Consider the following 11,167-nt stretch of genomic DNA (forward strand, 5'->3'; position numbering starts at 1 on the left):
CACCGTAATAACATGGGAATGGTTGGTGATATTAAAGTCCTGTTTGTGGCACATTAGTATATGTGAGGGGGCAAACTCCTCAAGATGGGTGGTGACCATGGTGGCCATTTAGAAAAGTGTCTGAACTTCTTTAAGTTGCTTGAAGATGTTTCACCTCTCATCCGAGAAGCTTCTTCAGTTCTAAGGTCAAATTCCTGAGGTCAGACGGCCCATGATGTGAGTGGGCGTTAAGGCGTCTGGGGAGGGACACCACATTGTTAAGTCTGTCACAGACTTAACAATGTGGTGTATGCTGTACAGTGCAGCGAGGAATGCCCAGACCTCTACATTGGAGAGACCAAACAGCCGCAGTCTTCAAACTCCATACTCTACAAAATTTCTAGATAAATAATTTACAACTGATGTCAATGGACTACGGAGTCTACAAGAATGTTGATGATGGCTTAAGGTGGTCAATGAGAATGACTAACCAATGTGCGAGTAACACTGAAATTGAGTGATACGATCCTACTTTTAAAATCATACTATATGCATTTAAGAGAATCACTTATTGTGGAGTTACATGTATTCACAACAACTCATGTCCTTAAAATAACTATACATTTTTTGCAATATTGCTGTTTAGTAAATTTTCACATCTAAGAATATGAGCTAAGTTTTACCATCAATAGACATTTTATTTTTAGTTTACTAACGAGAACCCAAAACCATCTTGTTTATGCTGTCACCTCTCACAGTAAAGATGCTCTCAAAGAGCTATTTTGACATTTGTCACGTACTGTGGTGACCACAGTACGTGACAAATGATAGTGTCATGAACATTGGGTTATATTAATTTTGTGCACCATGAGCTCTTACTGTCATGTACCAGTAAGATTCTAATGATATTATGCCATCTATAACAAAAAAAATAAAACTGCAGAATTTGTATGATCTGAAGTATTTTTCAAATGTGCAGTGGGAATTGAACACATCAAAGTTCCATATTGTAGTTGGAAAAGTTTTGTTAATTTTCTTCTGCAATATCAAAACACAACATGAATATTTTTATTCCTCATTTTAAACATAAACAGAACATAAAGAATTAATGGTGAACAGAGGAAAGAAACACAAGTGTCAGTCTGAATTTCACAATCTATCTTATACATTACTATTACTGAGAACTTAAAGAATTAAAAGAGTAGGCTGAATGATCAAAATCTAGAACTGATCAAACATAAACGAATAAAGAAATTCAAGAAATTGAACATATAGTAGGTTGCAGGGACATTTTTTTACGCAATCACATGTGATTGAAATGAAACCATGTTGGGCCCCAGTCACTACAAAGAACCACAGGATAAGGAAGTTCTTACAAAAGAATATATCCTCATTTCAGTTTGATGCTCACACAGTCAGCAGCAAGACAACATGGAGGTCAGAATCTCCACCACCAGTGCCTGTGAGTACTGACCTTGTCTTTTGTAAAAAAAAAAAAAAATATATATATATATACAAATTAAAAAATAAATACATGGATTAAGGGTAAATAACAATATCCAAAATACAGCTATGCATTTGCATGTATTCATTATGGATGTTTGTACTGTAACTGCTCACTAAAAATGCATAGGACTTATTGCTAATGATGAAAAAAAAAACCCTGTTAAATATTAAAACTGTCATTCTCAATCTTTTCAGTGATGAATGTCCTGTTTCTGTTGGTTATAGTTGCTGAATTCAGTGATTCGCAAACATATAGTAAGTCTTTAAATATTCATGTTGTTGTATTTCTAAGTGTGTGTGTATGTTATAGATTTAATAAATCTCATAAGAATATGAATTTTCTGAAACTACTGCAGTTACTTTTTTTTCAGCTAAAAATAGAACTACAACATAACATAAACCTCTAAAACACTTGTGAAAAAACTGCACGCATATGATCTATCTATCTATCTATCTATCTATCTATCTATCTATCTATCTATCTATCTATCTATCTATCTATCTATCTATCTATCTATCTATCTATATATATATATATATATATATATATATATATATATATATATATATATATATATGTATATATATATATATATATATATATATATATATATATATATATATATATAATGTCATATATAATTATTTGAAAGCAGTCGAGCATTAGAGTGCTTAATGTGTATACATTTGTGGTTGTCTGAAAAACAGTTTTTTGAGACTATTTTGTTCTGTATTTGTTGAGTCTTTATTTGATTTTCTGTCTCAGATTCAGGTTTTCCTAAAGTTGTTCCAAGCAGACAGCAGTTCTTTCAAACAGAGCCTATCACTATCAGCTGTGAAGGGCTAAATGGGCTGACTGGATGGAGAGTGATGAAAAAGATAAATGGAGATGTTAGAACATGTGCTTCAACCTGGGACACATCGATTGGACCTTGCAATATTATCAATGTATATCCTTCAAGTGACAGTGGAGAATACTGGTGTGAAATGGGAGGAATACAAAAAAGCAACTCTGTCAATGTCACTGTAACTGGTATGTACATAGAAAAAAAAACTAAATTATAACTTGACATACTTCGTCCATCAACAGTTTGTGCATGTGCATTGTAATAAGCAGAAAAAGCATATATTTGACACAGATGTTTACTTAAAAACGATGTGAGCTATTATGTCATGACTGTTGACTATGACTAATGTGTAAAATTCCCTTTTTACACTAAATAACTGCCATATTTTCTGCCATTTAGATTTAGAGAGTCATGTGATCCTGGAGAGTCCTGTCTATCCTGTGATGCAGGGAGAAAATGTGAGCTTACATTGTAGAAAAAAGGATGCAAACTCCAGCTACACTGCAAAATTCTATAAAAATGGCATCTCCGTTGGGAGCAGCTCATCAGGAAACATAATGGCTCCTACTGTATCCAAATCTGATGAAGGACTTTACAAATGTAGCATTGCTGATGCTGGAGAATCACCAGAGAGCTGGCTTAGTGTTGCAGGTAAGATGCATCAATATTTTCTAAATAAATTAGAGACAAACTTTGTACCCAAACTGTATTTTAGACCTTCATGATAAAGTGTGTTAATGAAAAGCAACATGTGGTCTATGATGAACATACCTACTGTGCAAAGTGACGCCAGAGTGTTGCTTTTATGTGTCATCTTTGGACATCATATTTTGGTCTACTAAAGGGGTTGTTTGGTAACACCAGGTAACATATTTTATGTCTACTAAACGTCTAGTGTTGACGTCCATTGGACTTCTGTCCACAGGCTATGTGTAGTCCAAATGTGGTCGTTGCGGACGTCTTTTCAACAACAAACTTAGACTCATTGTTAATGTGGTTTTTAATACAACTTCTTTAGTCCCATGTTTCCAGGGGGTGGAGGACATGTTTTCTATTGGCTACTGGTTAATTTTTACGAAGCTTTGTTTACACCTTTGTATGCATCTCAAGTTATCATATAAGACTGAGACATAAATAAATAAATAATTTATTTAGACAGAAATAAAGTAATTGGAAAATGATCTGGAACAGTATGCCATCTTTTGAAAAAGGGCTAAATCATATTGGGCATACATAATTGTATTTGAATAGGATTTGTTTTAGCTTTTAAAATATTTAGAGTAATTTACAAGATAATTTTAATAATTTCTAATACACAGTGCAATTATCTTTCTGGCAGGTCATCCTACAGTGCCTAACTTCAAGTTCTATCTGGTGCTCTACACTGGTTTAAGTCTTTTATTGGTGGCTATTCTGCTCATACTGGCAGGACTGTTTCAACGTCATAAACATCAACAAACCATCAGAAGTCGTACAGAAGAAACTTCTTTGACACCAAGTATGCTGACAGTTGGCTCATCAAAACATTTTATTTTTTATCACTTTTTTATTTTATAACAATAAGCATACTTTTTTCCTGTTCATTTTGTCTTTTTCATAAGCAGGTGCTCACAATTCTACTGCCTCCTTCCAGTCTCCCTCTTCTGCACAAACAGGTCAGGAAGGCAAACATCTGTTTAAGAAAAAAAAAAACTGAACTTCAAATCTACAGGATCATGGAAATTAGAAACAAGCAAGCAAGATTGGTCAATTAAATTAACACTAGTTGTTATTAGGCAATATGATGATGTCAAAATATACCATGTTTAATAACATTTTTTTTTAATTATAATTTGCATGTTACTGTTGTGGAAAGAAATATGTTGTGCTTTCTTATGGTAGAAGCATAAATGCTACAAATGGGTCACTTTAGCCCACTGGTTGCGAGGCAGGATGATGACAACATAATAACTGATATACAGTCCCGATCAAAAGTTTATGACCACTTGAAAAATGCCAAAAAATCATGGTTGGATCTTAACTAGGTTCCAAGTAGAGCTTCAACAGCCAACAAGAAGAAATGGGAGTGAGACATGTTTTGAGCCGGCACCTTCATTCATTCATAAGATAGTGCTGTTTTACAGCTGATCAAAAGCTTAGGACCACACCTCCAAAAGAACCTGTAAACCCCCTCAAAACAGAAATCAAAGTTCCAAACATGAACTCAATAATGAGTAGCTCCACCATTATCGTTGATCACTTCAAAGATTCGTTGTGGCATGCTTGATGCAAGCGTTTCCATGAGGTGAGTGGGAACATTTCTCCAAGTGGTGAAGACGGTCGTCTACTGTATGGAACTGTTGTCCATTTTTGTAACTGTAGTCCATTTTTTGTAAACTTCCCTTGCCATTCATCCCCAAAGGTTCTCAGTTGAATTTAGATCAATGGAACATGCACGATAGTCCTAAAGAGTGATGTTATTATTGGAAGAAGTCCCTTGTCCTGCGGGCATTGTGTACTGTAGTGTTGGCGTGTTGAAAAACCCAGTCGTTACCACACAAACAAGGGCCCTCAGTTATTAGGGATGCTTTCTGCAACATCTCGATATAGCCACTGGCCGTTTGATGCCCCTTTCACCTCCTGAAGCTCCATTGTGGCGCCCCCTCCACTGTGGTGCATAAAAAAAAAAAACATCTCAATTATAAATTTTAAAGGCATGTGGTCCTGACCTTTTGATCAGCTGTAAAACAGACTGTTTAAGTTTAAGCGATGTTTATAAATTGGAAGCTCAAAAAAATTGTTAAGTTTGTTTATTTTAGTGAGATTCAATTAAAAAAAAAATCAGCCTTTTCAACCAAAAAACAACAAAAAGTTTTAACCACCACTCTGGTTTTGTTATTTCTCTTTGATTTTACTGTCTGCACTTTGACATTGTTATCATATAGAAAGAGTGTCTAGAATCAGAGTTGTTGTTGGGTTTTTTTTGGGTTTTTTTAATTTCAACTAAAAAATGTCTGCCCATATCATATTCGTTTAAGGTCTTGACTTGTCTCTATATTTCAGTGCCTGCAGTGGTAAGCATAGCTGAAGAAAACAACGAGACATATTCCCTCATCACAAAACCAAGAATGTCGACAGGTAATTTGCCTAAACTGAAAACATTGAAGTTATAATACCCTTAATTGCTTAGATGTGTAGGGGAAGTGTCATGGTTCTGGAGTTTTTGACCCAGCATTCTGAGTTTGGTGACTTGTGTTTTATTATGTTCTAGTTTATTTATTTAGTCTAGGCTTTATTTGGCTCTATGTTTTGAGTGCTGTTTCCCTGTTTAGTTCTTGTATGTTTAGGTTCCTCCCATGTTTGTGTCTCCTCAATATGTTGTTTATGTTGTTGTGTCTTAATCGTGTGAGTCTGTCCTCCATTGCCCTTTATGTCTCATGATGTCTTTAACTCCCTTTTTGTCCCTTTCTCTTGCTCTTTCCCTTTGTGTCTCGTCTCTTCTTCTTGTTTACATCTCTCCCCTGGTGTCTCATTTCATGTCTCCCCTATCTGTCATGTGTCACTTTGAAAGTCTCACGCCCCATGCTCAGTATGTCCAGTTTACTTCCTCCTGTCTTGTCATTGTGTCAAGTTGCCCCAGCTCCGCATGTGTTTCCTCTTCCTTTGTCACCCTCATGTGTATTCAGGTAGTCTTTGTCATTCATTTTCGGTCAGGTTGTCTGTTGAGTTCATGCCACGTTCATGCCATGTTTCCAAGTTTCCATGTTCCAGGTATCCACACACCCACACCAGATTTCATGTTTAGGGTTTTTCATGTCTATTTTTGGTTTTCCCATTTTAGGTTATTATTTAGCTTCATCTTGGTTCGCCTTTCCCCATTGTTTTGTAGTTTGCCACCAGCCATAATAAATGCCTCACTCTTTGTGAAGAATCCTTTTTTTTGCCTTTGGTTGTCTGCATTACTCTCCCCTACACATGATCTAACAGCATAGATCGTGACAGGAAGAAAAACATGTCACCATATAAAAAGTAACATCGCTCTGAAGACCATATGTGTGTCCCAGCCAGAAATGAGTGAGAACAATTTACATTTTAAATGTAATGAAAAGAAAAATCACTCTTATGATGTTTTGTTGTTATATGCCTGCAGAGGACAATGCACTTGAATCAGTCCAGGTGATGTATGCTATGGTCAGGAAACCCAGCGATGTGAAAGGTAATTGACACTGAAAGTAGACTATTTAATCCTTAATGCTCACCCCATGTTATGGGAACAATTTAGGGTTGCAGCAGGACTGGACCCTCTGCCCATTATCACTGAGCAAAGGGCCAGGCCAAATACATCTTGGACAAGATGGATATATAATCTGACAGTAATGTTATATTCTTGGTTTTTAAATTATATATTTGTTTAAACACAGCATGCACGTGTTTCATGCTGTTGATATTTTCAGCTTTGTTTTTAACATCTCAGAAAAAACCCCACACGAGAAACCCACAGGCAAAAATGTGTTGATGAGTCTCCTCGGTCTATCATGCAGCAGCCAGATAAGACTGTTTTAACAAATAACTGTTTTGAAATGTATTGTGTCTCCAAACAGAGATGGCAGTAGTGAGCTGGTTGGAGACCCACAACTGACTGGCATGGATCTGGATAACTTTTACTGCGCAGTACAAGACTAAAAATAAAGGGTCTGGTCTTCAGTGTGCATTTTATTTTCTTTGTTAATGCCACCCGTATCATGAAATCTAGAAAAAGTGACATGTTTTTATATATTTATATAAAATGCAATTAAACATTTTTGTGGTTAAAAACACATTTAATTAGTTAACTTCTAGTTAATTTCTAATTTGTGAAAAGATGGCAGTTTATATCAAATTGCAAATATCTCAACCTGCATGTTAAAAAAAAAATATTATCTCTGTTCTTATTCTGAGAGTGAAAACTTCAGCCACCTCACATCATCATGTCTATTTAAACAGGGAGCAGTGTGTTAATAAATATTATTAGTGAAGCCCAGGTCTATTTGCTCTGCCTAATTGTAGACATGAGTACACTGTTGCAGTTTTTAAACATGCTCACTGTGGCTTCTGTGGCAAGACAGTGTGACAAATGCTATGTTAATGTAATGTGAGCCATCAACAGAATATCCTTTTATGGTAAAGATAGTGGTACTGTGAACACAAGGTGAATCTTATGTACAATTATGAAGATGGGGAAATAAATTTAATGCAAATAATGTGCGTTCTTTTAATAAAAGAAAATTTATGTAAAATAATTTTTTTGTTAGCTTGTGTTGTTGTTTTTTGAGTATCCATAAAGTATAAGAAAATAAATATATAAATAAATAAATATATAATCTTAAGTGATATATATATGTATAAAAAAAATCCCCGACTCGCCCCTGTGGGCAGTCAATCCTTCAAGCTCGGGTCCTCTACCAGAGGCCTGGGAGCTTGAGGGTCCTGCGCAGTATCTTAGCTGTTCCTAGGACTGCGCTCTTCTGGACAGAGATCTCCGATGTTGTTCCCGGGATCTGCTGGAGCCACTCGCCTAGCTTGGGAGTCACCCTCCACATCCTCTCGAGCTCTTCTCTGAGCCCTTGGTATTTCTCGAGTTCTCGTGTTCCTTCTTCCTGATGTTGCTGTCATTCGGAACCGCTACATCGATCACTACGGCCGTCTTCTTCTGTTTGTCTACCACCACTATGTCCGGTTGGTTAGCGACCACCATTTTGTCCGTCTGTATCTGGAAGTCCCACAGGATCTTAGCTCTGTCATTCTCCATCACCCTTGGGGGCGTCTCCCATTTTGACCTTGGAACTTCCAGGTTATACTCGGCACAGATGTTCCTGTACACTATGCCGGCCACTTGGTTATGGCGTTCCATGTATGCCCTGCCTGCTAGCATTTTACACCCTGCTGTTATGTGCTGGATTGTCTCTGGAGCATCTTTACACAGCCTGTACCTGGGGTCTTGCCTGATGTGATAGACCCCAGCCTCTATGGATCTTGTACTCAGAGCTTGTTCTTGTGCTGCCATGATTAGTGCCTCTGTGCTGTCTTTCAGTCCAGCTTTGTCCAGCCACTGGTAGGATTTCTGGATATCAGCCACCTCCTCTATCTGCCGGTGGTACATACCGTGCAGGGGCCTGTCCTTCCATGATGGTTCCTCGCCTTCCTCCACTTTCTTGGGTTTCTGCTGCCTGAGGTATTCACTGAGCACGCTGTCAGTTGGGACCATCTTCTTGATGTATTCGTGGCTGTTCCTTGTCTCATCCTGGACTGTGGTGCTGACACTCACCAGTCCCCGACCCCCTTCCTTCCGCTTAGCAACCCTCCATGCATGGTAAGGAGCTTTCTTGTTTCGATGTCAGTGGCTTCTATCTCTCCCTTTGGCCAACTTATTATACCATCTTGTTCTTACCGTTCAGCTGACTCCTCAGGACTTGCCTGACTCTCTGCAGGTACTTGGTGGTTGCAGCTTTCCTAGTGGCCTCCTCATGGTTCCCATTCGCCTGCGGGATCCCCAGGTACTTGTAACTGTCCTCTATGTCTGCAATGTTGCCTTCTGGTAGTTTGATCCCCTCAGTTCTGACTACCTTCCCTCTCTTTGTTACCATCCGACTACACTTCTCCAGCCCGAACGACATTCCAATGTCATTGCTGTATATCCTGGTGGTATGGATCAGTGAATCGATGTCTCGTTCACTCTTGGCATACAGCTTGATGTCATCCATGTACAGGAGGTGGCTGACAACTGCTCCATTCCGTAGTCGGCATCCGTAGCCAGTTTTGTCAATTATCTCACTGAGGGGGTTCAGGCCTATGCAGAATAGCAGTGGGGACAGAGCATCTCCTTGATAGATCCTGCACTTGATGGTGACTTGTGCTATGGGCTTGAGGTTGGCCTCCAGTATTGTCCGCCACATCCCCATTGAGTTCCTGATGAAGGCTCTTAGGGTCCTGTTCAGGGGTTGGCAGCCCTAGGCACGCGTGCCACAGTTGGCACGCGAAGGGTTAACTGATGGCACGACGATAGCTGGACTAGCCATCGGGCATACCAGGCTTTTGCTCGGTGGCCCGATAATTTTCTTTTTTTTTTTTTTGTAATGGTATAAACAACGAAAGGTGGTGGATTGGCCAGATGCTGGCCGGTGTGTAAAAATAACTCAGTTGTTTGGTGGTGGCTATGGCAGAGCTTCCACAGATTCAGTAACATTAGCAAGTGGTGGAGGCCAGCAGGTGGATCAGAGAGAGGGGAGGCGGGAGGAGGACAGACCCGAGGCAGCCGCCAGTCCGACTGTCAGGTGAACTGAACTTCAGGTAAGAAGTTATGACCTGCAGTCTATCTGGGTCAGACATAAACCAAGTTTAGGTGGAGTTTATTTTCGTTGTGCTGACTTTTTACAGTCAGTTAAAATAATTCGTGCTGCGTACTAGCTAGCATGACGGAGTTTCTATACAGCTGGGTGGGTGCTATGGTGTTACTGATAGTGAACTTTATTTTATTCATAAGGTTAGTTAGTAGAGTTGCCAACCGTCCCGTAAAAAGACAGAATTGTCCCGCATTCAGAGAAATTATTACGCATTTCGTGTTGAGCTGAGAAGGGACGCAGTTTGTCCCGAATTTCAGCTAGGATGGAAAAAGACACAAATGTGGAGTTATTCTGTCATTACGCTGCACAGCTGCCTCTTCTTCTCCTCTCATTCTCTCCCCTCCCTCTCCTGTTTTTACTTTAATCATGAAACCGATCAATGATCAGCTGATCGGCTTTTCTGACACCATTCCCAGCTGATGTCGCGCTCAACAACAGCAGCATGTTTAAGCTTGATCAGCTGTTGTTAGAATTTATTTAATATAAATTTCTAGTATCAGCTGATGTTTGCTGGAGCCACAGCTGTAAAGCTGCTGGTCATGATATCGATTTGGATATGTGGTGAGAGGGAAACATGAAGATGAAACCAGGAGATGTCCTTACTGGATCATCAGAGCTGAACAGGTGATGGAGAAACAGGTTTACCTTTTAGGTGACATGAATACATTAGAGGTAAGTTATGAACTGGTTCTGAGAGACAAATACCACCAGGATCCTTTTTTATGTAGCTGACAGCTGGTAACTGTGCAGGGGCGGATCTAGCAAAGTGTTGCCAGGGGGGCCAGGTGGGGCAGGGAAAGAGGGGCACAAAGAAATACTTTCTTATTCTCATTTAAAATGTCTGGCTGTTATTAAATAATTATCTGAAGCTTACAGCCAAAGTTTTATCTGACATAGAATGTATAGAAATCATACATATAGCAACAACATTGTACATCACTGTCACAACAGCATTATCATGATCTAACAGCATAGATCGTGACAGGAAGAAAAACATGTCACCATATAAAAAGTAACATCGCTCTGAAGACCATACGTGTGTCCCAGCCAGAAATGAGTGAGAACAATTTACATTTTAAATGTAATGAAAGAAAAATCACTCTTATGATGTTTTGTTGTTATATGCCTGCAGAGGACAATGCACTTGAATCAGTCCAGGTGATGTATGCTATGGTCAGGAAACCCAGGGATGTGGAAAGGTAATTGACACTGAAAGTAGGACTATTAAATCCTTAATGCTCACCCATGTTTTGGGAACAATTTAGGGTTGCAGCAGGACTGGAGCCTCTGCACATTATCACTGAGCAAAGGGCCAGGACAAATACATCTTGGACAAGATGGATATATAATCTGACAGTAATGTTATATTCTTGGTTTTTAAATTATATATTTTTTTAAACACAGCATGCACGTTGTTTCATGCTGTTGATATTTTCAGCTTTGTTTTTAACATCTCAGAAAAAACCCACACGAGAA

General features: G+C 38.8%; 1 protein-coding gene across 1 annotated transcript; it reads left to right on the forward strand.

The window, feature by feature from the left end:
* The first annotated feature begins 1,410 nt into the window (after positions 1 to 1,410).
* On the forward strand, positions 1,411 to 6,951 carry LOC113015329 (low affinity immunoglobulin gamma Fc region receptor II-b-like). The gene is made up of 9 exons (XM_026157336.1): positions 1,411 to 1,441; positions 1,681 to 1,740; positions 2,252 to 2,518; positions 2,733 to 2,984; positions 3,673 to 3,831; positions 3,938 to 3,988; positions 5,376 to 5,450; positions 6,463 to 6,528; positions 6,914 to 6,951. The coding sequence occupies exons 1-9, from the start codon at positions 1,411 to 1,413 to the stop codon at positions 6,949 to 6,951; spliced, it is 999 nt and encodes a 332-aa protein (XP_026013121.1).
* Positions 6,952 to 11,167: the final 4,216 nt, after the last annotated feature.

This window comes from Astatotilapia calliptera, chromosome 3 (genome assembly GCF_900246225.1).
Source record: "Astatotilapia calliptera chromosome 3, fAstCal1.2, whole genome shotgun sequence".
NCBI lineage: Eukaryota > Metazoa > Chordata > Actinopteri > Cichliformes > Cichlidae > Astatotilapia > Astatotilapia calliptera.

Bases quoted from the DNA above. Each gene is read 5' to 3' on its own strand.
- LOC113015329 (XM_026157336.1), top strand. From the start codon at position 1,411: ATGGAGGTCAGAATCTCCACCACCAGTGCCT. The intron at 1,442-1,680 runs GTGAGTACTGAC...CAATCTTTTCAG, and splicing joins AATCTCCACCACCAGTGCCT to TGATGAATGTCCTGTTTCTG. The intron at 5,451-6,462 runs GTAATTTGCCTA...ATATGCCTGCAG, and splicing joins AAAACCAAGAATGTCGACAG to AGGACAATGCACTTGAATCA.